At 43.6% G+C, this 24,344-nt stretch overlaps 4 protein-coding genes and 1 non-coding gene across 9 annotated transcripts; 2 read left to right on the plus strand and 3 right to left on the minus strand.

The window, feature by feature from the left end:
* Positions 1-9,462: 9,462 nt before the first annotated feature.
* On the minus strand, positions 9,463-10,919 carry LOC9646067 (tetraspanin-8). Its single transcript, XM_002969980.2, has 2 exons — positions 10,222-10,919; positions 9,463-9,975 (listed from the first exon to the last, which is right to left on the minus strand). The coding sequence occupies exons 1-2, from the start codon at positions 10,819-10,821 to the stop codon at positions 9,667-9,669; spliced, it is 909 nt and encodes a 302-aa protein (XP_002970026.2). The 5' UTR covers positions 10,822-10,919; the 3' UTR covers positions 9,463-9,666.
* A 116-nt stretch (positions 10,920-11,035) lies between these two features.
* Positions 11,036-13,343, plus strand: LOC9645528 (barley B recombinant-like protein A). Of its 3 annotated transcripts, XM_024674627.1 has the most exons (5): positions 11,036-12,580; positions 12,646-12,703; positions 12,747-12,974; positions 13,071-13,137; positions 13,210-13,343. In XM_024674627.1, the coding sequence occupies exon 1, from the start codon at positions 11,283-11,285 to the stop codon at positions 12,096-12,098; it is 816 nt and encodes a 271-aa protein (XP_024530395.1). In that variant the 5' UTR covers positions 11,036-11,282; the 3' UTR covers positions 12,099-12,580; positions 12,646-12,703; positions 12,747-12,974; positions 13,071-13,137; positions 13,210-13,343. The 3 variants fall into 3 exon arrangements, with proteins under 3 accessions (XP_024530395.1, XP_024530394.1, XP_024530393.1); XM_024674626.1 differs by having other exon boundaries at positions 11,036-12,703; positions 13,206-13,343; XM_024674625.1 differs by having other exon boundaries at positions 11,036-12,703.
* Positions 13,344-15,804: 2,461 nt separating this feature from the next.
* On the minus strand, positions 15,805-17,758 carry LOC9645529 (1,2-dihydroxy-3-keto-5-methylthiopentene dioxygenase). The gene is made up of 7 exons (XM_002969981.2): positions 17,483-17,758; positions 17,287-17,401; positions 17,087-17,181; positions 16,757-16,871; positions 16,559-16,683; positions 16,411-16,490; positions 15,805-16,331 (listed from the first exon to the last, which is right to left on the minus strand). The coding sequence occupies exons 1-7, from the start codon at positions 17,525-17,527 to the stop codon at positions 16,232-16,234; spliced, it is 675 nt and encodes a 224-aa protein (XP_002970027.2). The 5' UTR covers positions 17,528-17,758; the 3' UTR covers positions 15,805-16,231.
* A 2,955-nt stretch (positions 17,759-20,713) lies between these two features.
* On the plus strand, positions 20,714-20,785 carry TRNAC-GCA. The gene has a single exon. It is a non-coding gene; the product is annotated as a tRNA-Cys (tRNA).
* A 329-nt stretch (positions 20,786-21,114) lies between these two features.
* LOC9646069 (pentatricopeptide repeat-containing protein At4g02750) lies at positions 21,115-23,081 on the minus strand. 3 transcript variants are annotated; one of them, XM_002969982.2, is made up of 4 exons: positions 22,971-23,081; positions 21,723-22,908; positions 21,570-21,669; positions 21,115-21,512 (listed from the first exon to the last, which is right to left on the minus strand). In XM_002969982.2, the coding sequence occupies exon 2, from the start codon at positions 22,902-22,904 to the stop codon at positions 21,753-21,755; it is 1,152 nt and encodes a 383-aa protein (XP_002970028.1). In that variant the 5' UTR covers positions 22,905-22,908; positions 22,971-23,081; the 3' UTR covers positions 21,115-21,512; positions 21,570-21,669; positions 21,723-21,752. The 3 variants fall into 3 exon arrangements, with proteins under 3 accessions (XP_002970028.1, XP_024530744.1, XP_024530742.1); XM_024674976.1 differs by having other exon boundaries at positions 21,570-21,674; XM_024674974.1 differs by having other exon boundaries at positions 21,570-22,908.
* Between the last annotated feature and the right edge of the window lie 1,263 nt (positions 23,082-24,344).

Here is a 24,344-nt window from a genome sequence, read left to right on the forward strand (position 1 = left end):
AAATTAAAACCACAAAGACATAAAGTTTCAACTTAGGGAAAAAGTGTGGCTAAACACTAAGAAACTAATATTACCAAGTGGGATTAGCCAAAAATTGACCCAAAGCTAAAGTGTATGTATTTATGGAATGAAGTGCTTAAATTGGTAAGATGGCTTATTGTTTTTAACTTCCTTAAGAAATAGAGAAGATACATACTATGTTCCACATGAACTTACTCAAATTATATTTTGAAGACTTCACTTCATAAAGACCAAATGGGACCCTTACTTGAGATTATATAAAGGGAGGAGGAATATAAAGTTAAAGTCATCTTCAATACACACAAGAGTGAGCAACAAAAATGTGAGATGAAGAACTTCTATATGAAGTGGAAAAGATTTTCACTCTACAAGGCAACATGTGAGCTAAAGAAGAATCTAACAAATGCATAAAAACTAGTGGAGGAATTTTTGCAAGATAGTGTTTTATGTAGTCATATAAAGTTTAATTAAAGCATCAATTTGATAAATTAATAAATGTCCCAAATTTGAAGGTAAGCTAAATTAATTAAATCCACCAAGCACCAACTCCCTAGGTGAGGTGAGGTGAGAGGTGTAGGAATAACTATATCTCATTGTTATGGGCTTCTAGCCAGGGAGGCTAACTTAAGATTGCTAAGTGGGGGGATGCCCTTGGGGCTATGGTAACAAGTCATAAGATTGAATAAGTACATTTGATATGGGCATTAAACTTCTTCTATAGGTGGTGGAGTTGTAAAGAACCAAGATGTCATAGCTTAACTTTCTATAATACCATGTTTTCAAATAGTAAACCCTTAAACTCATACTTCATCCTTCACTCTCAACCTACATAAATATCCTCAAGTATATCCCTTTATTCTTATGATTTAATTTTATCCTTTTGTTATTTGCTCATAACTCCATACATTCTTTTCACTTATTTTTCTTTATGCTAAAAGGTTAATTTTGCACTATTACTTATGCTTTAGCAAGTATATTTAGAGATATACCTACTCAATGACTTAAGGAGTACTTCTTTAATCTAGATATACTTAACTTATAATCCCACACACTAGGATTAATATTGCTATTCATAAACCCATGTATACCCATTATTAGTTGTGCCAAAACCCTTTTGCATTATCCACTTTAGATATATAAATCATCTCTATCTTTTCAAAATATTGAACCCTAGATAACATTTTTTATCCATTATTCTCTAAGGATGTAATCCTTTAGGCCTTATTTCATACTTTCACAATACTAAACACCACTTTTTATATATTTCAATGATGGACTTTTAAGGCAATAAATATTTCATTTTACAACAATAATTTATTATATTCTTAATTAATATATCAAACCTTCTTCTTATCCCAATGGAAGTTTTAGCTTCCTCAACTTATATTTAGTTATGTTATAATTATTATGTTATATAACTCATTGTTAGTGCTTTATTCATATTTGGTCAAAACATTTTATTTTCATACCTTCGAACTTAAGTTATAACAATCTTGTTTCTCTTGAGATTCTTTTAGCAAGGATTTTATGAACTAACTACCTTAACTTACTCAAGACATCTTAATAACTAATATTGGCTATAGCTCTTCACCATCATATTTAAACATAAGTTTGCAAAAGTTGTTTTCCTCCATAAACATTCTTTCATAACTTTGGCATAGCATTCTTAGCCACTAATGAGATACTCACTATTCTCATATTTGAATCTTAATATCATTCTAGTCCTTGATTAAGCCCAATATATTTTAGTCCAAAACCTACTTCATCCACATCTTTAAAACTATATAACATATTATAAACTCTTAAATTTGGATTTTGAAAAAAGTTATATAACACAATACTGTTTAAACCTAAGGATGTTTAACCCTAAATATCCCAAACCCTTGACTAATTAGAAAAAAAGGTACATTTTTTGTATGGGCTCTTTTCTTATATATTTGAGTCATTTGTCAAATTGTTCTTTTTAGTTGCTTACAATCCACTACACTTATTTGCAAGTTCATAATTTTATGAACAAAAGCTAAGAGCTATAGCTCTCTTAACACCCTACTTCTATGTTATGTTTAGATAAACTAAATTAGACAGTGAAATGTCAATTCCCTTAACTAACCAATAGAGATCTAACTTAATACCTCTCATACCCAAGGACAATTAATTCCAAATATTCTAACACCCTTAATCAATTAGAAAAGTTATTTATAGTATACTGCCACTTATATTTTTTTATGTTTATATCAAGTAGTGATATACTTGACTGTTAATAAAAGTTCAATTAAGAAATAATTCTAATACAAAATTGTAAATGATTAGATTTTATATTCTACTTTAATCACTTAACCACACTTTTGACCATTTGAAAGAACAGCCTCTATAGGTCATCAACCCAACTTGGGGTACTTGTTCCCCCTAAAGGTGATCTCAAAGCCACACTAATTTCACATTTGATCCAAAATGTTCCATATGTTCAAGTTCTATTTTGGACACGTAAAAGCTACCACCAATATATTAGCCTCTTATGCTAAGATAATATCTATTTTCACTATTTTATTGGTAATCCAAAATCATATATGCCATAATCCCATTATGAGACACAAATCCCTAAGGCCTAAAGTGGAGCCTAAAGTGCGCTATATGGTAGTGGCCTGATAAACTTACCTATTTTGGCACGTTGATAAGAAATCTCTAAAAAATATTTTTATTTATAAGCAGAAGCCTAACGAATATAACACATTTGGACTAAAAGCTCTAACTCAAAAAGTGGAACTCCCAAAGAAGTGCTTAAAGAACAAATATGAAACAATTAGGGAGTGAGTCTTGAAAAGGTGACAAAAGAATCACCAACACATGGCAAATATTGTGACATTTAAAAGTGTTGAAACTAAGCCCATTATTGAGTCTAAGATGAAATTCAAGATGATGTCTGAAATGGAATACAAAATGGAGTCTGAGAAGGAGTCCGAGACTAAGACCGAGACTGAGACCAAGACCAATTCCGAAATCAAATCCCATTTTTAGTCCCAATCCCAATTTGTGTCGAAGTCTAAATTTGAGTTTGTAGCGCACCTAAATTTGGAGTTGAACTCCAAATCTATTGCACTACAAAATGAGGGTTTAGTACAATTTCACGAGCACCAACTCCCTGTATCCAACACTTGCACACAAAATGGTGTCAGACAGTGTCTAACACAATTTTGACATATTGGTGGCCTAACGCAAGGAGGAGAGTACCCCATTGACTAGAGCAGCATGGAGTTTAGGCTTAGACCCTAGTCGAATGTAGAACAAGAAGTGATGCAACCCAATAAAAGCCAAACTAATATCTTATATGGTTGAACATGCATTCTAACCACTATCCCTACTATACATTTGGAACCCCTATATCCCCTCCCCTTCCTTGAGGAACACACGTTTTGGGCTTTCACCCCAAGCCTCCCTTAGTATCAGGAGTTAATCTCTGAGATAAGCTCAAAACTTATTAAATATGGAATGTCCTTAGATTGTGAATTTGGATACAGGTGAAACACTATTGTGTTTAGGACAATTTCTACATTCCATAGATACATCATATGAGCAAATCTAGACACTTTCCATAGATAGCATTTGGGACTGAAATGAGACTAACACAAAGGATGTGATAGCAAGGGTGTTTGGCAAACATTGTAACAATATTGAAGGACTAGACTCAATATCGAAAGGGTTCCTAATATTAGCAAGTGCAAGTCAACAAATGAGTTTCTTTAATTAGGTCTGACAAATAACAGTTAGGAATTCCGTCCTTATGCTCATTTGGTTAAGTGCACATGCGATGACCAATTTCTTAACTAGCTTGGATGGAGACCATAAAGGAACTAGTAGTATCGACCTCCTGCAATCGTGATAGTAAGGAAAGAGTATTTGTAAAGACTGGCTGATAAGTATCTTTCGATATTCAAAGTCACATTCGCAATAAAGTTTGAGTTTAAGTTCGAATATAAATCCAAAGGTAGAAGCCCAAAGCAATCATTTCCCAAACCCCTTAGGGTTTGGTAAGTCCCTATGGGATTATAGAGGTAAAACTCTAGAATCAATTTGTCTAGGAAGGCTAGTGTGATCAAGGAAGGTTACACTCAGTAATGATATAACCACTAAGGAGTCCAAAGTTATAGTGAATATAAATGAACAAATGGGGTAACTTAATGAAGTGTTCTAGAGCTATTTATTTGGATACCTTACATAGCTCATTAGAATGTTACTTTAGCCATATGGCTGGGGCACCTTAGTTGTAAGAGGTGGGGGGAGTACCCACAAGGCCCACATTGGGCTATAATGTTTCAAAATATCATCCCAAAATCCTAAACTATGGAAAGAAAGAAAAGTGGTCCTCTTACTTATTGACCAAGGTTATGATGAAGAAATCCTAGAGGTTAGTGAGGCTTAATGGATGGGCCTTCGGGCCTAGATTGATGGTGGTGTTAATGAGTACTACCATGGATAGAGAGGGATTTAATGGAGACCAAATGAGGGATATCAAAGGATGGTATTTCCCATATCTTAGGGCATCCTAAAGATGCTAAGATGTAATCATAGAATGACCACTTATGGATGGATGGCTTAGTCTTGGAAAGACGAGATTGTATTGCAAGTGGTCTTGAACTACCAATGAAACAAGGGTAAATGGATATAACCTTATTGTAATAGACTGAGATATTAATGGTACTTTTGGATGTCGAAAATGATATTAAACGTGTAGAGCACTTAGACTAAATGTGAAGCTAATATAGTGTTGAGATCACATCTAGGGGTAAGTAAGTACCTTAAAGCAAATAAAGACTTACAGAGGTTATAAGTAAGACTCCTCCAAGAGGTCAAAGGTATAATTAAATGACTAAAGTAGAATGGAAAATTTAATTACTTACACCCATCTCTCCATCTCTCCATAAGTGGTCATCCTATGACTAATCCCTCTTTGATCATAACAATATTCATCAACATTGCCACTGAGATAGGGCCTAAAATTCTCTCCACTAAGTCCTATTAACATTTATAACTTCTTCATTATATAATAATACTCTTAATTACTAAACAAGAGGATTACTCGTCTTCCATTCCCCCAATAAGAACTTTGGGATGATATTTCAAAACATTATAGCCAACATAAACTTTATGAGTACTTTCTCCACTTTTTGCCATTAGGGTGCTTCAGCCATATAGCAAGAGTAAAGTTTCAATGAGCCATACAGTGTACCAAGTAAGTAGTGCCACCCAACCATTTGATCTCTTGATTTGAGGTGAATATTCAATAAGTCTTAGACTTGTCTAGTTTTGTACTCAATGTTTATATCATCACCCACCATATAAATATAGCATCCTTTAGTCACATTAGTTCCCGTAAAGTCTTCCCCCTTACTATCTTGCAAGGACTTATTAAAACTCTTATAGTCTCGGAGATGATTGCTTTGGGCTTTCACCCCATGACCTCAGCCTTAGACTTGATCTAAGACTTGATCTTAGACTCAACCTTGGACTCGATCTTAGTTTTAGACTTAGCCTCAACACTTTTATGTGTTATGATACTTACCATGTGTTAGTCATTTTTTTGTCCCACTTTATGAAATATATATATACATTCCCCAATGTTCTTATAGAGATTAATACAAAAATGGGGCCACCTACCCCTAAACCACACATTTATTTACCTTTGAGGTGTCCATGAGAAGCAATATTCAAGATTGTTGTTGTCTCATTGCATCTAAATCAATATTATCACCATATACTGTTGCTAGGATTATATTTAGAGGTCTCTATTTCCATGCAAATTGATCTCCATACCATAGTATAGAAGCCACTTGGTTAGCACATTTGATTTAGCCTGAGTTTGATCATTGCCAGCAATGGTCTCCACCAAGATGCCATTATTGCCAAAACCTAAGTTAGAGTTTGATCAAAATGGTTTTGATTTCTTGCCTCCTAGATTTCTTGGACTTTAATGGCTCTCTATACCACCCATCAATCTTATTTGACCATTTCTCATAGACTTCTACTTCAGCTGTTGCCACATGATATATATTTGACTCCATTGTGGGATTTAAAGATTTATGTCATACTATTTAGTTAAAGTGCTCCACATGTTTAAGTCCCACTTCAAACATCCAAAAGTACCACTAATTCACTTGCCTCTTATGCTAAGTCCATGTCCATTCTTACTATCTCATTAGTAATCTAATACCACATATACCATAGATTTGTCTCTCCAAAACCAAACCATCAAATCCATAAGTGGTCTTCTTATGACCACTCCCTAACATCCTTAGAATGTTCAAATATATTATCCTTTAATTCCTATTAAGTCTTTCATTGATCATGGTAGTGTTTGCCAACACCACCATTGGGTTAGGATCCAAAAGCCCATCAATTAAGTCCCACTAATCTTTGGGACTTCAGAGGAGTTAGAGTTAATTCTTAAGCACTTCACTAAGTCACCCCATTTATCCATCCATAGTTAGTGTTCATATCATTACCCGCAACATAAGTATAGACTTCTTTTGTTATATTGGTTTCCATAAAGTCCTCCCTCACTATGCCATAAAAACTTATTAAAATCTAGGAAATGATCACTTTAGGCTTTCACTTAACCCCCTAGCCTTAAATATATCCGTCTTGGATATATCAGGACTCAAGCATATATAGCTTTTGATATGTTTGACTTTAGACATTTGATTTTTCAGTGGGGTGAGATAGTTTTGATATTAGTCCACTTTAAGTCTTTAAGTTTTACAATTTTCATATGTCACAACACCTATCATATATTAGTTGTTCTTTTATCCCTTTTATAGACTTGTTTATCAATTACTTCATGCTTATCCTTTTAGTGTTTTTTTAGCTCTCAACTTTTCAAGTTAGAGCTTTTAGTCCATATATATTACACTTCTTAGATTTTCTTTCAGCCACTACTATATAGCATGCCTTTGGCTCCATTTTGAGACATAGGGATCTGTGATTTAGAATTGGATGAAGAAGTAGAGTAAGCTGGTGGTAAAGATTATAAATATTGAAATCATTAAAGAGGTAATATAAGCATATTAATATACATGAATTATTGGACATCTTGAGGTGGATGTTGATGATGCAAGTCATACAACAAGTCCTCAACCTAATTATTATTTAGGTGTAAAGATAATATATAGAAACCAATAAGATCAAAGAATAGAAAGCATTTCATGCATTTAAAGATGTTATTTAAGTGTAAAAAGTGCAATGTAGAATCCTTTATTGCATCATTTATAAATTATATAAAAATTGTGATGGCATATAGGTAAATCTAAAGAGACATTATGTTTAATCAATTTGACATTTAGTAAAGTCATTATAGACACTATAATATTAAGCTTCACATCTACTAATAGAATTTTAATATATGCTCCCTTGGTTCTTTGAATAAAAACTTTACATTCGTTTTGGACTTCTTCGATTGCCTAGTCAAACCAGTTGCATATTGGAAGCATCAATTCAGTATGAGCAAGAAGTTTTATAGTTATATCAAAGTAGGGATATTTCTAATGATAAATATCACTAAGTGTTCATATCCACAATGACTCTATGAGTGATTGTTTGTGGCAATGGCAACAATCGCTCAAAGTTATAGCATATTTTACTAGAGGAATGATGGAAAATTACTGAAATAAAAATAATATAATTAGTTTAGATCAAGTTATTTTAGAAGTTTATGTACCTCATAATGTATGAGAGTTGTTTGTGTGTTCAAGATAAATGCTATTTCCAAAACTTTGACAGTGCAATTCTATGATTGAGTCTCCTTACCCTCTAAGTCATTTGTTATAACAATAGTCAAAAAGGAATTCTCTTGGAAAAAACATACAATTAGGCATAATAGTTTACATTCTTTATATCAAGGAACTGTAAGCCTCAACAATTCTATCCTTGCTTGAGTGAATTTAATTTCTTCCTCACAGATAAAACAATTATAAGTAAATATAAATTTAATTTGTACTAAATGTCTTAACTATGTCAACTTAATGTATAACTAAATGTCCACCTAGCTTAGGTCTTTCATACTATGAGTCTAAAGTCTTTTGATCTAGAAAAACAAATGAAAAATAAACTTTATATTCCAACTCAATATTTGGATGGAGAAAAACTTAATATTCACCATTTGCTATGACTACAGTTTTGGATCCATCCATTACAAACACACATTTAACAAGCATACCAAAAGAGCATGAGTGGGATCCTACTAAAAAAGAAACCCTAAGCATTGATGAGTGACTAAGAAAATGAAACTACACTATATAAATTAGCTTAAAAACATCTAGAGTTAATCACCCTGTGTGCCTTATTTTGGGCAGGAAAAATGAAAAATGAAAAACCCAGGAATGAGCACAATAAAGATTGAAGCCATGAGGGGCATCAATTAAAAAGAATAGGATATTTAGTTAATATCTAAACTGTCGTGGATTCAGTGGAAACCCATTCCTCTGCAGCATGGAATGGAAGAGAGTTCTGGCACTGGCCTCTCAAAAGCCATGATGATTGCGTTGAAAGCAGATATCTACAGGATTTAGTGAGTTGGACTCTATCATTAAGGCGAGATAGCTCTGTTACTGTTTGCTGAGATAGAAGAGAATGGTGTCCAGCCAGACAAGCTGATCTTCGTTGCAGTTGCGGTGTTTATGGCTTGCGGCAGCATAGCAGTTGGGGAAGCAAAGTTGATGGAAGGATGGTTAAGGTGGCATGCTTGGAGAAATGAAAGGCTGTTCACTTCCGGCTTGCAAAGTTGAGTCCAGCGTGTTCGTGTGAAGCTCGCTGGCGGATCTGAATTATAGCAGCGTGGCAGATTCTCGAGACAGAATGAATTTCCTGGACCTTAATTATCTCCTGGAATTGAGCCGGGAAGTTAAGCTTGCCACGAGAAAATGCCGCACAGCGGTATGCGGTTTCCTGGAATTCACTAGCATGCGGTTTCCTGGAATTCAATAGCAGGATTCGTGCAGGGTGGAAGATCGAGACAGCTTTAGACACATATCGACATATGCTGGACAAAGGCTTTGTCCCAGACTCTCGGACGTACGTCTCGGCTCTCGGCTCTCTTGGTGGCGAGCAAGCCAGACACTGAACGGACATCTCCCTCCTGGACAAGGCTATAGCAATTTAAAGCAGACAGGCTTCCATCTCGACACTTGCGTGGCCAGCACTCTCGAAGCTTACGTCCAGTGTGGAAGCATAGCCGAAGCACAGGACGTGTTCGACGGGACTGCACAGCGGTGACGTTGTCTCATGGAATGCCATGGTTTGTGAGCGAGGAGCTATTCCAGCAAATGGAGGACCAAGTTTCGTCCCAGACGCTTGAACTTATGCCGCTGCACTGAACGTCTGCAGCAGTCTCGAGGCAGGAGGGAAGTTTTCCAGGGGAGTTTTGGTTCGAGAGATCCACGCGAGCTCGACGCCTTCGCAGCAAATACTTTGCTCGAAATGTTTGAGAGGATGCAAAGTCACGCCCACCAAAAGATCATATAGGATCTCGAGGTAGTCCTTTAGGTGGTGAAAAGCAAATCTACGTAATCATCCTTTACACAAACGATTCGATCAATGTAGGTTGATCGATGGTTAGATTCACGAAACACTGCAAGAAAAGACGTACGGCGGCATCCATCAGCGGTACGGCGCCTTGTTGCTGAAGTACTCGTCGCGGCGGGCGTTGCGGAAGGCGCAGCATCCGACGGAGTAGGCGACGACAAGGAAGACGAAGACGATGATGTTGATGATGGCCACCTTGCGCCAGTCCTTGCGGATGTTCTCCAGCACGCCCGCGCGGCACGAGTTGCAATCGAAGCACAGCCGGTCGGCGGCGTTGTTCCACGCGAAGCAATCCGTGTCGGCGGCTGGCGAGGCGCTGTTGATCCAGGACGTAGCGTTCTGGTAGACGAACCCACACGCGGTGGGGGGCTTGCAGCACCCGGACTGGATCGATCCAACACTAAAACATCAGCGGAAGAGGAAGCATCGCCAAGCAGGAAAAATCACCATCATCTCACAGAACAAGGAAGAATCCATCAAGCGCAAGAAGACGAAACATCGCAATCCAAGAAGAGATTATTTCGCGGGAGAAGGGAGAGAGAGCGACGAGGACGAAATATCGCGATCAAGCTCAAGAATACCACAAGAGTCGCAAGCGATAGGGTGAGCGAGAGGGAGAGAGATTCTTGCCTCGAGAGGAGTGAGCCGCGCGGCGGAGAATGCAGCCTCGGTGGGATACTCGTTGTCGAGATCGCGGCAGACCTTGGCGTCGGCGAGGCAGCTCTTGATCTTGTTCCAGTTGCCCGTGTTCTTGACGCGGCGCTCCAGCCAGGTGGAGTAATCCCCGAGCCGGTACTCCTTGTAGCCCTTGCCCGACAGCGCGTGGCCGGCGCCCCTGTTGGTGACCGCGAACGCGAAGATCGTGAAGGCGAGCAGCAGCATGATGAGCAAGAACATGACGAAGAGATAGATCCACAGCAGCCATGACACCCTGAAGCAGCTGCCGATGAATCCCGCCAGCGACACCACGAGGATGAAGACGCCAATGGCGATCACCGGGCCCTGGAGGAATCGCATACAAACCGTGTCGTGGCGCTGCGATAGCCAGATCCCAGCGCCGATGACCGGGATTGCCAGCGCCAGCGTCAAGAAATTCAGGATTCCTGTGAGGTAATTGCTAAGCCCCATTTTCTCCCCTCTTGCTCTTTCCTCCCTGTTCTTCGTCTTCCCTTCTTCTCTACACGATTGACCTAAGGGTAAGGGCGAATATCCCTCGGGTAGACCTGGCATATTCGTTCCTTAGGCTTGACGAGCCAGGTGTCAGTAATTCAAACTGGCCCCTCGGATTAGCCACGTCACATCTCCGTCCTTAAATATCGGGCGTGTCCACGTGTCCTGAAAATATCTGAGACATACGGTCGTACAGATATACATTCACAATCAATACAGAAGAGGTTTTGGTACATGGCCGCCATAGCTAGGGTTTAGGGTTTAGGGCAGGAGAGAGAGAGAAAGAGAGAGAGAGAGAGGAGAGGGAAAGCAAAGAGTGCAACGGTCACGGCATTGGTAGCGGCAGTGGCAGCGGCGGCGGCGCAAGCGCCAGCGCCCAGCGCCAGCGACGGCGGCATTCCTTGCAAGGCAGAGATCTCTCGATTTCTCGGACGATTGGAGGTGAGCTCGCGATTCAGTCGGCCACAATAGCTAGATTCCTCCAGGTAGTCACCATAGGGCAAGAGGGCAATGGGGCGTACATGCCCGCGTTGCCGCCCATGGGCTGCAACGAGCTAGCGGAGCTGGAGCTCGAGTCAGTGGCGCTGTCGGCGGCGCACCACCACCACCACCACCACCAACACCACCAACACCACCAGCCGGGGCTGCCCACGGCGGCGGCGGCGGTAGCAGCAGCAGCGGCGGTGAAGCAGCCCAAGCCCAGGAGCGCGGCGCGCAAGCAGCCCAAGATCGAAGCCCTGGATTCCTCGTCGCCGCCGGGGCAGCACGACCACACCAAGCTGGGCGTGAGGAGCAATGCAAAGTTTAAGAAGCCGATGCTCAACCCCGGCCACGCCTCGGGCTGGCTGGCGATGATGGAGACGGACGCGGCGGGGTTTCTCCTCGGCCACCACCAGCAACAGCAGCAGCAATGCGAGCAGGAGCAAATCGCGGGTGGCGTCGCGAGCAACAACGCCGCGGCCTCCCCCGCCGCCGCCACCGCCACGAAGGCCGAGAAGTCGGGCAAGAACAGTGGTGGTGCCAAGGCCGAGAGCTCCACCACCCGGAAGTACTACCCGGCTCCGTTCTGCTCGTGCACCGGGACGAACCAGCAGTGCTACAGATGGGGGAATGGAGGGTGGCAGTCCGCTTGCTGCACGACCAAGATCTCCATGTATCCGCTGCCCATGAATCCCAAGAAGAAAGGCTCGCGAGTGGCGGGGCGGAAGATGAGCGCCGGGGCGTTCATGAAGCTCCTGGACAGGCTCACGGCGGAGGGCGTGGACGTGAACTCGTCGGTGGATCTTCGCCCGCACTGGGCCAAGCACGGCACCAATCGGTACGTGACGATTAAGTGATGGACAAGGCTCTTTCTCGGCTCGATCATCTCTTTGGTTCTTCTCTCGTTTCTTTCTTTCTTTCTTTCTGCGTCTAATATCACAGGAGAGAGCTTTGATCGTCGATCGAGACCACAACTCCACAAACGCACATCAACCATGGTATACAGCGAGAAATTACAAGGTGTAATTCTACCGATGATGATGAAGTCTAGAAAACAAAAAATGTAGCTATGGAGATTTTTAAGGGAGGGCGAGAGAGAGTTATGTACATTTGTGAAGCAGATTGAGAGGAGAGGGAAATTATTTGCAAGGGGCAACACTACTTGCTTATAACTGTACATGGTTTTTCTCTCTATTATTTCTCCCTCGCGGAACATGCTCTGGAATATTTTTAGCATTATAGCCGTACAGATATTTAGGGCTCTTCGGCGCAACAACGCCGTTGCGGAGATCTTGCGAGGAGCTTTGAATGCTGGCTAGTGATCGATTACCTTTGGAAGGTATTTGTTAGAGTTGGATGTGATAGTAAGGTCACTGATCGACTGCCCGAAATGCCGTTGTCGAGATCTTGCGAGGAGCTTTGTTTAACAATGAATGCTGGTTAGCGATCGATTGCCTGAAAGGTATTTCACTGATTGGCTGCTTGGATATCATCTGGATTTACAGGACATACAAACTGAGATCTCATTCACTACCTTAGCTATCAAGGCAAGTTCCAATTGTGACTGATGCACAATATCAACATCGACGATCTATCGGACTTGATGTTGTTGCTCAAGGACGCGATTTCTTCTGGATTAAAAACTTCACCAATCCACGGATTTATCTAGCTTCCTCATTGGACAGTAGATTTGGAGCACTGCAAAGATGCAGATTATCTCTTTCTTTTCAAAGGTATATAAACAGCTTGATAAAACCGTTTTGGAGTTTCATATAATTCTCCTGGTTCGTACTCTGATAGTTTTCTGTTCTTTTTCTATTATTCTTCAGCTTCGAAGCATTTCCGCACTTCCAACGATGCTCTTGGTCCTTAAAGTTCTTGCTCAATCTTACGACTGTAAGTTTGGAACGATTTGCCTTTTATGACTGAGCTGAATCAGTTCTCAACAATTTTTTTACTGGAAGATAGCTGGTGTTTTTTTTTCCTTTACGAGCATCATCAGCCTTACCAGTCCCGACAAGAAGACAGAACAATCTGGAAACTACGAAACAAATCCTGTTCTTGAGTTCTCGCTCAATCTTACGACGGAACAATTTGCCTTTCATGACTGAGCTGAATCAGTTCTCAACAAATTTTTTTTCTGGAAGACAGTATCCTTGTATGTAGTTGCTGGTTGTTTTTCTTTCTTTCTTTACGAGCATCATCAGTCTTACCAGTCTTATAAAACACCGACAAATAGAGACAGAACAAACTGGAAACTAGGAAACAAATCCAGGCCTAAATACACGCGGTCCAGCGCGTGCCAAATGTGCAGTGAATACTACACAAAAGCAAGACGTGTCGAGTGACTGGTGCTCGATGCTAACTTGGACGCTCAACCAAATCCAAAACAAATCTCAACAGCCGCAGGTCAGTGTTTGTTTGTTTCATGTTTCCTCTGTACTCCTCCTCCACAAACTTTGGTGCCGTTTGCGAGCAGGAAAGCAAGATCTGTGGTCACGAGCCGGGAGTTTCTCAAATCCGATCTATCCAGGACACTCTGGAATTAAGAGATAAGGCGACATCCAGCCAGTAAGATATATTCATATATCCGCGAATTCAGAAAGCTGGTATGCGGTTTGATGTTTACATGTCACAGAGCTCTTTCTTTGCAGCTTCGTGAGGAAGACGCTCGCGGACGCCTCCTCGCCCGCTGGCTCCACTACGACTTCCACTGCTGCACACAAGACAGGCGGAACGCTTGTCTTTGCTTGAAATTTATGGCAACTTGGAACAAGCGACGAGCGAGGGGTGAGCGAGTGGTGAGCTCCTTACCCGGGCTTTTATTGTAGTTCTTGTGTTTTTTTTTTATCCTTTCCTGTCTTACGAACACGCTCCACAGCGCAGTGCATGACACAACAGTGGAGCCGCTTTGAAAAAACTTAGCGCCGGAGCGCAATGGAGACGAAACAGAAGGCAAGCACAAGCGTCAAAGTTTTGCGAGCTCTGAGAAAGAAACAGACAAAGTTTTGCAGAACTTCGCGTTTTCTTTTGGCAGCGGCATGACCTCACGCAGCAGTACACCGAAAAAGTTTGAAGAGTTTGAAGCTTGACTGTACTCGTTCCTAGACCACGGACAAATGCCAATTGGGACCAGCCACGGGAGCGTTTGTGTTTTTCTCGTTGCTGAAAGGTAAGGAAAGAGAGAAAGGTAGACCGGCTATTGTTTGCGTGCTCTTTAACTACTTACAGCTGCCTCGCTGTGTGCACTGGTCCCGAACGTTCCCTTTTTTGCATTCCTTACTCTCGCCAGTCACCATTTCTTTTTTTTTTATCTAATGGTGCAATCCAGGAACAGGAGATACGTATCATCAGCTCAGCTCCGACGGAAACGAAGGGTGCTCCGCTCAGCTGACTGAGAAGCAGGAGCAAAAGCTGCTGGTGTGTACAGGTGCAGGACCAGTTTCGGAGTTGTAGATTGTATTCCCAAAGCAGAGCTAGTGGCGCAGTTGTTACGTAGGTATGCATTGGTTTAAGAGCTCTGTTTTGATTGTAGAGAACCAACTTCATTTACACCGCCAAGTTGGTGCTTTCCCTAAAACTTCTCAAGTTTTTCTCTTGCTTCGCAACTTAGTGATTGATTGAGCTGGCTGTGGGGCAGCTTTATCGGGGCGGGGGACCCTGATTTGAAGATAGTTCTAGAGGATTTTAGTTGGAACTGAAGAATCATCTCTGTGCGTCTCGAGAGCCTTCCTCTCATAAGATGATTATAAACGCGTTTCATCAAAGACAAGGCTCTCTCTCTCTCGTGACTCCCAGCTCGTGTGATAGAGACAAGCTCGCAGGAGCCAAAACGAAACGACTTGTTAACTGCTAGTCACTATATTGCTCGCACTCAACGCACGAGCTTGGTTTTCTTAACTTCTAGATCTCCCTAGATTGTTAAACTCGTTCTAGAGCATTTTTGTTGGAAGCGGTGCTGGCCTGGCCAGCCAGCGTCTGGTTCTTCATCCCTGTCGAGAAGATCTTTGAAATGCTCGGGAAATATCTAGAGAGGCGTAACGAGTGGCTCAACAAGGCACAACACACACACAGACATCTCAACACTTGTAAGGAGAGATCGAAGATTTGCCCCGCTTTGGTCGTTTTCTCCCAAGGAAGACCTGTGACTCTCCCAGGGCCAGACTCCTCTTTCTCTGCACAAAGTATACAACACTTGGAGCTAAAGTTTGGATCGAGCTAGGCTGGCTTACATGTGAGATATGTGCTTAAATCCACGCTTTCCAACAAAAACACACACTAGATTCGATTGGTCATGTCATTCCATCCATTCAATCCATCGCTTCCAGGGGAGCGGGGAATAAACATGAATGGAAAAGGTGGTGTACAAATGTGTGGTTAATGCCGCGGCAGGGAGGACAGCAGCAACAAATCCACGAGATGGTGTTGGTTTTTGTTGCTTTGCATTTGTGCTTATTCCCACCATAATCCTGTTATCCACCGCCCAAAGGCATCTTTTCTGCAGTTGGTTGGAGATCATGGAGGCAAAGCCCAAACTTATAACCGATGATCGTCACATTCTTATATATAACTTTCTATAGATTTTGTATTTCTTAGTTTAATAAGGTCTATACACAGATGCGGTCGCTCGTAGGCGACAATTAAAAACGCTGCTGCATTCCAGCAAGTAGAAAAAGAAAGAAGAGAAGAGTATGTATGGGAAGAGAGGATAATTCGTCCCGGATTTGGCTGCTACCTTTGGTGGCGTCGATCAAATTCCCTGGAGTAAATAGTGCTACTGCGAGCACTATCAAAAAACGGGCCTTCATCGATGCCATCCGCTTGAGCAGCAGGAAAAAAGGAGCGAAGGAAAAAGCGAGAGAAAGAGAAAGAGAAAAAGAGTGTAAACCCCCATTTCGTATGTGTAGATGCTGCTGCTTGTGTTGCTGATAGTAGTTTTTTTGTTTTTCCTCCGCGTGATTTTGCGGTTTTTTTTCTCGTCAGTTGTTTGTCACTGTGCCGGAACTTCAATCGATGTCGGAACCTCAAAGTCCTTGTTGATGTTCATCATGGCGAGCCTTGAGTCGAGGAAGTTCTCGATGTAAAACTTCCTGCAATGGAATAGTCGAAGAAAATGTCGATAAGTTTGCGAGTCTAGATAGCTTATCAATCGACGCTCTTTTTGCCCACCTTGCTTTGCTTTCTTCCTCGGACTGATGCGATCGTTCGTGTTGAGTCCTGCATGGAACATCCGTGTAGAGAAGCAAGGCCTAGACAAAGCAAAGAAGAATGCCAAACATTGAGACGGAAGGAAAAAAAGAGAGTGATTTTTCGGTACCTCGATATAGTTTGTCACATCCAGAGTGAACCTATGGAACATTCCCGGAGGCAAGACGATGAGATCGCCCTTGCGGACGCGGAAGCGTATCCACTTATCATCGTAGTCACGAATGTCCCAATATCCTGGAAAAGAAGTTCCAAGGATAAAGCAATCGATCCCCCAAAACAAAAAATCTTCGAGGTGGGCGGCTCTCACCTTCGCCGTCGAGGATGAGACGGATCTCCTCCTGCGAATGCATATGCTCCTCGAAGAACATCTTTATCTTCTGCTCGTAGTCTTCCATGGCCTCCGGCGACACGATCTTGGTCTCCTGCAAGAACACCCATCAATGAGAACGAGGCAAAAAAAAAAGGGAAAAAAAAGAAATCTTTTTCCAAGTGTGAAAAGGAGAAAAAAACAAGTAAGAAAAGGAGAGAAAGAAAGGAAAAGAAGGAAAGAAAAATGCTCTGGCAAACGGAGAAACGGAACGTCCACCATAGCTAGCTACGAAGGAAGGAAGTCGCAAATATCTTCTTCCATTCTTACCGCATACTTGTATCCCCGCTCCTTCTTAATCTTCTCGAGCATTGGACTGTTATTCCAGTCCGTCACGTCCAGCTTCCATGTCAAAACTCCCAATCCTGGATCAGCAAGAAAACCGTAAGAATGCGAGGAATTGGATCGCAAAAATCGATTTTTGGAGCTCCCACTGCATGGGAACTGCAAAAGAAAGGAGGAGTTTGTACCATGGACGTGTTCCAGAGGGACTGGCCTGTTTGGGGAGTACTTGTGAGGCAGCCTCTGATCTTCATCGCTGGGATTGTACTCCCAGGCTTCGATGTCCGACACATAACTTTGTTGCTGCAAAAACCAAGAACAAAGAGAAAGAGAGAGAGAGAGAGAGTGAGAGAGTGATATAAAAATCAGTGGATGGACGCTCACCTCCTCATTGCCAGCAACTTTGCAGTAGTCTTCAGCCTTGGCCATGATGTTTTGGGAGGGATTCCGAGCTTTCAAGATTTCTCTCGTCTACTGTAAGAGAAGAAGAAGAAAAAAAAGCTCCCGCTTTGCTTCTTAGCTGTAGTCAAGGGCCGAGCGAGAAGCAGGAGTTTGAACGGCAACCTCTCAAAAACAGATCGAGCGACCGAGAAATCGAGAGTAAGAACAAGATTTGGAGAGCGGCGAAGAAGAACAGGAGAGATTCCAGAATGGAATGGAAGTGAATGAAGCGGAATATAGGATACATACGCATATATATATTCTTCCAAATTATATGTTAGCTTAACCCATGTATTTTGATATGACACGATAGCCACCATAGCTAGCTGTTACCTTACCACCACCACCACCAGAGAATTTTCCTGGTTTTAATCTTTCCAGGGAGACAAGGAGAAAAAGAAAAGGGTGAAATTTTTGTTTTTTGCCTTTCCTTTTTTTTTCTTGGAGAATGCTGGACTGCTTTGGGCTTCAAGCTTTGTGCTTTGTGTGTAAGCATCATTGCAAACACAAATAGTTAGGCAAAAGTTGACAAGGAGGGCATGCCTAGCCTTGAGCTCTTTCTACTGAAATGGCCAACAAAAGCTTATGTGATCATCCATTCCAAGGTTTGAAAGCCAAAGTTTTTACCCAAGATTTCGAGCTTTTTCTTTTTTTTTTCCCCCGTGACCTTCTACTTCTTTTGGTGTACGAAGGAAGAAAAAAGATGCAGTAGCAATGGAATCTTTCCAAGCGAATGTCGGGAAGCTGTACCCTCGACTGGTTGCATCGGAGTCTGCTATTTGGCAAAGCCTTTATGTTGGATGCCAGGCTAAAAGGGAAACCCATGAGAGTCGCGAGGGTGACGAAAGAACCAAAAAAAAGAAAGAAGAACAAAGAAAAGCTTGTAAACTTTGTGGTGACACCAACATCACATTTTTATAAGCATTAGAGCGACCACTTTGGTTGGTCCCTCCTCAGTGGTTTAGTCAAAACACAAAAACAAAGCTTTGCTAAAAGGAGAGATCTCTAGCTTTTGTTTTAAAGATCTGTGTCTCTGTGTCTCTTCTTACTGTGAGAGTGTCATTTTTGTAACAACGAAGCAATCACACAGATCAAGAAGGAAACGATCAGCACTAGGCTCCCCCTTTCCTTGTTCTTGCAGTCTTTCTGCTAGATTCTTTCAGGAATGACGTATGAACATTGGTGTTTCGGCTTTCGAGTGGTGTTACGAGTCAGATATTTTGTCCTGCGACGATTCCGTTTCTCATACGACCACGATCGCCCACTCCAAAACGATATAACAATTCGTCCAGCAAAGAAGAAAAACTTGGTTTTGTACAGCATGGCTTGTTGTTTACAAGCGACACACCCCCTCGGTAACATATTCCACTAGAACGCAACGTACACTGGATGGGGAATCTTCTGATCTCTACGGTTACAAAGTGTTCCTTTTGCTTCGAAAATGCACAACCTTCTTTCGGTGCTTTCGTAAGAAAACCATGTGGTATAGTGTATCTCTGTGATACAAAAGGCTACGTATGGCGCTATGACTTCCAGTTTTCTCGGTGTAGCACACACTCATGCCACTATATGCTTTGCCTGCTCGCTGCTGGTCTTTGGAAAGACCACCACCTTGGAACTTTGCGAGCGATCATAGCTTTGCGTTGTGCTTCGTCAGAGACAGTCAGAGGGAGTCAGAGAGCCTTGACCCACACATCAATCTTCCATGGACAGATCGCTCCATGTATAACAAAACAACAACAGAAAAAGAACAGAAAGAAGTTGCCTTACACGCGATATTCTAGATACGAGCTATTGTATTCCACGACCTTATCAATCCGTGTTGTTTGTCGCGAATTTCCGTCCACTGACCCGATCCCTCCAAAGAGTGAGAACTTTCACCAGAAGTTGGGAGGGACAATTATATCAAAGTTGGGGTCACGTATCGATCGATCAGTGACTTGTAAGATTGTGCTGTGGGCCTTATATATATTCTCCTGGCCCTTCCCAGGAGCCAAGAAAGAAGCATCAATCCAGTACACTATAGCGATACGAAATGAAGAACCCTAACTCTTTATCAATCCTAGAGCTAGTTCCATTTGGTTGGATCCAGCCAAGCTCACTGGGCTTCCTCGATCACGCACTTTGGTCGTCTGATGATGGTACTTGATCTCCAAGGACAATCATAGCAAAACAACACAAGAAAAACAACTCTGGAATGATCTGATCAAACAATTTGGAAAGAAGAAAAGAGTTTCTAAACACAACATCGATGAATGTTCTCCCCAGCAAGCAAACAAATCAATCAAAGCTGCCACACACGGAGCAAAAAGAAAAGAAAAGAAAAGAAAATCGAAAATTCTAAATTTTAAAAAACTTGCCCGGGCTTTACCTCATCCGCCACGTCGGCACGCCAGCGTGGCGGTCGTGGCGCCACAGCCTTGAATGTGGCAGCCGTCGACCCATCCATTTGCTCCGTTTATCTCGCCGCGAATCGTGGCGCCTCCGTAGCCGGTGGAGGGATCCAGTACCACTGCAGATCTTTTGCCTCGTCCGGGCACACATTTTTTTCTTGGAGCTTTTGGGAGGTTCATTCCAATGGTTCGTGAGGGACCAGTGAGACTGGAACAAGGGTGTCGCAGCATTGATTTCACCGCGAACAAGCGGCCAAAGCATCGGAATGCCGTGACATCAATGCGCGTCGCCATCGCCAATCGCCAAAAATCCACCCATTGATCTGCGACCAGCGATTTGAGGAGCTCGCTCTAGATCGGTCGATCGCCCATTTGACGAGATTGATGGTCTCCAGCTCCAAATTCTTTGATGTGCCAGGCCAATGTCAATGGCCCCCAATTTAATTCAAGTTCCGGCTGCCCTGGGGACAAGTCAGTCCGAGAAAAGAGCGACCCCATCGCTTGCGTTGCGGGTAGTGAGGTGTCGCGAGTTTGTCGTGTACAAATCATCGCGTTCTCGCTCTTTTTTTCTATGCTATAAAATTCGTATAGCGACCTTTGCTTGCATAATCGCCATGTGAAGATCATCCGTCCATTGTAGGGGGAGCTTTTTTTAACAAGGAAATACCACGCTCGCGTTCCATGCGCACATTAAAAAACTACGTACCGACCAAAAAGTTTCCTCTTTGGAGGGCAAAACATTGAAAAAGAGAATGTCAGTAACAGGAGCTTGTGGTGGGCTGGAGGTATAGCTCAGTGGTAGAGCAATTGACTGCAGATCAATGGGTCTCTGGTTCGAATCCGGATATCTCCTCCTATGTGCACTGATTTTCATCCATTTTCAGCAATTTTATTTGCTCTTCTTATCCATAGTTACATAAGGATGAGGTTGCGGAGAACTTAGATCTTGTGGATAGAAGCAGCAGTGAGGCTGTGCAAAACATAAGTTGATGATCAAAGATAACGAACTGTCTCTAGGCTGAGGAGATCTACCACATGATACCCTATTAATTATATGGTCATGACTGCAGCAGGTGCCTCCAATCAAACAAAACTCCTCCTAATAAGCTGGAATATATCTGGAGTACTTGAGATTTAAATAATTTAACCTATTATCGTAAAACAATGCACTATAAAAGGGTATTATATTTTATCTAATTTTTTCATTAATTAATTTCACAACCAATAAGAATTTTTAGTATTTATAACATACCATATGCAGAGAGTTATGGGACTTTAATCAGCTTCTTGATCAAGTCCACCACAGCCAAGGCAGCTTAAACTCAATTGAACTCAATCTCGTCTTGTAAGTTTTTGAGCCTATCAGAAACTCTTCTTCCCTACTGGCTACCAAGAGAAACTTCAGCATCGGGAAATATGACTCAGTAGCAGTAGCTTGTGTCTGGAATAGACGACACTTCGAAACACACTAGGAACTGGGAAGACTGCCTAAGTTTCTAAGAAGTAGCATGCAAGAAGAGAAAGAATCACAGTACCTCAATACGGCCGCGAGGCTTGTGTTGCATGTCGATCACTGATTCCTACATCCAAGAGAAGTCAGTTACCAGCCATTCTTGTGTCCCATTCGGGCGGCTTACATGTTTTTGGACGCTGCTTGTAAGAGTTTTTTATTGCAAGCTAGATCGAGCGGATCCGCGCGGACAAAAACGCCGGCTCCATGCGCCTTCATCCGAAATCCTGAACTGCTTCTGTTTGAAAACGGTAGAAACCTAGCTTTCAGAATAAAATACCTGCGTGCTGGAAGCTTGCGCTGTTGGAACTCAGTGAAAAGAGGTCCCGGCCCTGTGTATGCTGGACAGGAGTCCATACGCACTTGAATCGCCTGAATCTATCGTCGAAGCATGGCCGTGAGCATGAGTACCAATCCCGACTTCGTTGTGGCTCCGGCAAGCACCCAGCAGACACCTCCACGACGCAGCATCGGCTTTCGTCGGCATCGACTTCAACAGGTCCTCGGCCGCATCCACCTGACCAATGCGACCGAGGAGGTCGATGAGGCACGAGAAGTGTTCCAGCGTCGGAGCAATGCAGTGGTCCTCGACCATGGAGTTGAAAAACGTCCAGCCATGTCTCAAGAGCCCCCCGTGGCTGCAAGCCGATAGAATGTTGGTGAAGGCAATCTGGTCTAGATCGTTGCCTTCCAGTCTCATCTTCCAGAAGTTTTCCAGTGCGCTGCTGCCTTTGCTTCCTCGAGCGTATGCAGCGACCAAAGAGCTCCAGCTTATCGTGTTCGGCGTCTCTAGCTCGGCAAAGACGTTCTTGGCGAGCTCCAAGCAGCCACACTTCCCATACATGTGTACAAGCGCGTTCCCCAGGACGACGTCGAGCGGCGCTTCTCCGGCGAGTAGAAAGCTCTGGTGGACGAGCTTCCCGTCCCTCAGAGCCCCGGCCTTAGCACAAGCGGATAGAACTATCGACAGCGTGCTCTGCGACGGTTTCATCCCTTCCAGGTCCATGAGCTTCAGCAGCTCAAACGCCAGCTCCTTCTGATCGTTTTGTGCGCAGGCTGCTATGGTTGCACCCCAGGCGTCGAAAGTTGGCTCGGGAATAGTCCGCAGCAGCTTTCTGGAATCCTCTACCTGGCCTCGGAGGCCATAAGCCGCGATCATCACTGTCCATGATATGCCGCTCCATCGCGGCATTCTGTCGAACAAGCTCTTGGCAGCCTCGACACACTTGCCATGTCGACCAAACGCAGTGATCAGTGCGTTCCACGAAACAACAGTCCGCTGCTCCATCCTGTCGAACGTCCGCTTCGCATCGGACACCCTCCCACTCCGGCCATACTCCGATAGCTTGACGTTCCAGGACCAGACACTGTCCTCCACCTTCGCTGCTTCAGTCGCAAACCTCCGGACGGTGGCATTTTTTGCCACCTTCACGAACAAGGCCCGCGGACATAGAGACCGCATATACCTTGCATGAGCAAACCTTGAGCTATAAGGCTCTTGGGCTATATATAAAAGAACCATACATACCCTGTGTCCGTGAGTTGTGTTGTTGTCACAGGGAGCTTGGAGCCATGTCTGAAGACGTTGGAGCTATCCCGGTTGAAATAAAGAAGCTATGCAAGACCCCCTTCATCGCCGGAGCGGTGGCGCTGGACAAAACCATCCGGATCAGCTACAAGGTAAACAGGGACTGCTTCGTCTTCGAGCACCCGAGCAAGCTCAAGAACAACATCAGTGATCTCCACCAGGCCTGCAGCACCAAAAAGGATTACTCCCTCGAAAGGCCAAAAATCATGGCGAGCCTGGGCTTGTCTGGTATCCTGGACGAGGTGAAAACGTTCATGGGACCCGACCAGTTTGAGCACGAGCTCGTTCGGCTGTCGGTCTTCACGAATAAACACGAGTCGCCGGTATGGAGGAATAAAGGCGAGCACTGCGCCACCCTTTTGGTGCTGCTGCCAGGATTCCGAGGTGGCGATCTGGTTGTCAAGAACAACGATGGCTTGGAACTCTTCCACGAGTGGCACAACAATGATCTCAACTGGGTGGCAATCCGGAGAGGGTATGAGTACCAGCTGGAAAAGGTGAGCAAAGGGACCTGTGTGATGCTCACGTACCACATATTCGCTGCTCGAGCTCCAAAGACGATGAAGAAGGTGTCGCCGGTGCTGCCCGAGTTCTTGGCAAAACTCCACACGAGGGTCGAGCGCAAGGAGGTGTTTGGATTCCCGTGCGAGAACTTGTACCACAAGGCGCTGCTGGAGACGTGTAGCCCCGAGTGCCTGGCCAAGATGCTGCGCGGCCAGGACGCGGTGCTCTACAGCGCTGCCAAGGCCGCGAAGTTGACGGTGGAGCTGGTGAAGATCTGGGAGTCCTCCGGGGACGACGAGGGAGAGAAGGACATCTACATCGATCGCGCCTTCAAGGGATTCGAGGTGTCTGGCTACCGGTACAACAGGAAGGACGACATCCACCGGATCGAAGATATGATCAATGCCGGGAAGTGCCCCAGGGAAGTGGAGAGGGACGATAACATTGTGTGGGGGCCGGGCAAGCACCAGTGGCTGACGGGCGCGGTCCACCCCTACGACGACGTGGACGAGGAAGGCGGTGCGGTGACTGGGATTACGAGCGTACACTGCGCCGCCGCGATCCTAGTGACTGTGTCTGGCGCGACAGTCACCAGGACCAAGACCAAGATGAAGCGAACGCGGCAGGCCGATCAGGAATCCGAACCCGTGGAGAAGAAGGCCAAGAGCGAGGAATCTAGCAAGGAGTAGCAGCGAGAGGGCGGGGGAGCCCTAAGCCCAGCCAAGAACCCTAAAGTGGAGGGAGTGGACATTTTTTTTTTCTTTCCATGCTGACTTTGACTTTATTTGGCTAGAATACGAATTAAACCTT

The sequence above is a fragment of the Selaginella moellendorffii genome, unplaced genomic scaffold, assembly GCF_000143415.4.
Source record: "Selaginella moellendorffii unplaced genomic scaffold, v1.0 SELMOscaffold_13, whole genome shotgun sequence".
Taxonomy (NCBI): domain Eukaryota; kingdom Viridiplantae; phylum Streptophyta; class Lycopodiopsida; order Selaginellales; family Selaginellaceae; genus Selaginella; species Selaginella moellendorffii.

What these genes read in the sequence shown, in the direction of transcription:
- LOC9645529 (XM_002969981.2), bottom strand. Translation starts at nt 17,527, where the DNA reads ATGGCCAAGGCTGAAGACTACTGCAAAGTTGCTGGCAATGAGGAG. An exon ending in CCCTCTGGAACACGTCCATG is followed by an intron (nt 17,182 to 17,286) that starts GTACAAACTCCT and finishes TTGCTGATCCAG; the next exon opens with GATTGGGAGTTTTGACATGG. An exon ending in ATGTGACAAACTATATCGAG is followed by an intron (nt 16,491 to 16,558) that starts GTACCGAAAAAT and finishes TGCTTTGTCTAG; the next exon opens with GCCTTGCTTCTCTACACGGA.
- LOC9646069 (XM_002969982.2), bottom strand. Translation starts at nt 22,904, where the DNA reads ATGCGGTCTCTATGTCCGCGGGCCTTGTTCGTGAAGGTGGCAAAAAAT.
- LOC9645528 (XM_024674626.1), top strand. Translation starts at nt 11,283, where the DNA reads ATGCCCGCGTTGCCGCCCATGGGCTGCAACGAGCTAGCGGAGCTGGAG.
- LOC9646067 (XM_002969980.2), bottom strand. Translation starts at nt 10,821, where the DNA reads ATGCCAGGTCTACCCGAGGGATATTCGCCCTTACCCTTAGGTCAATCG. An exon ending in CGCGGCTCACTCCTCTCGAG is followed by an intron (nt 9,976 to 10,221) that starts GCAAGAATCTCT and finishes GGATCGATCCAG; the next exon opens with TCCGGGTGCTGCAAGCCCCC.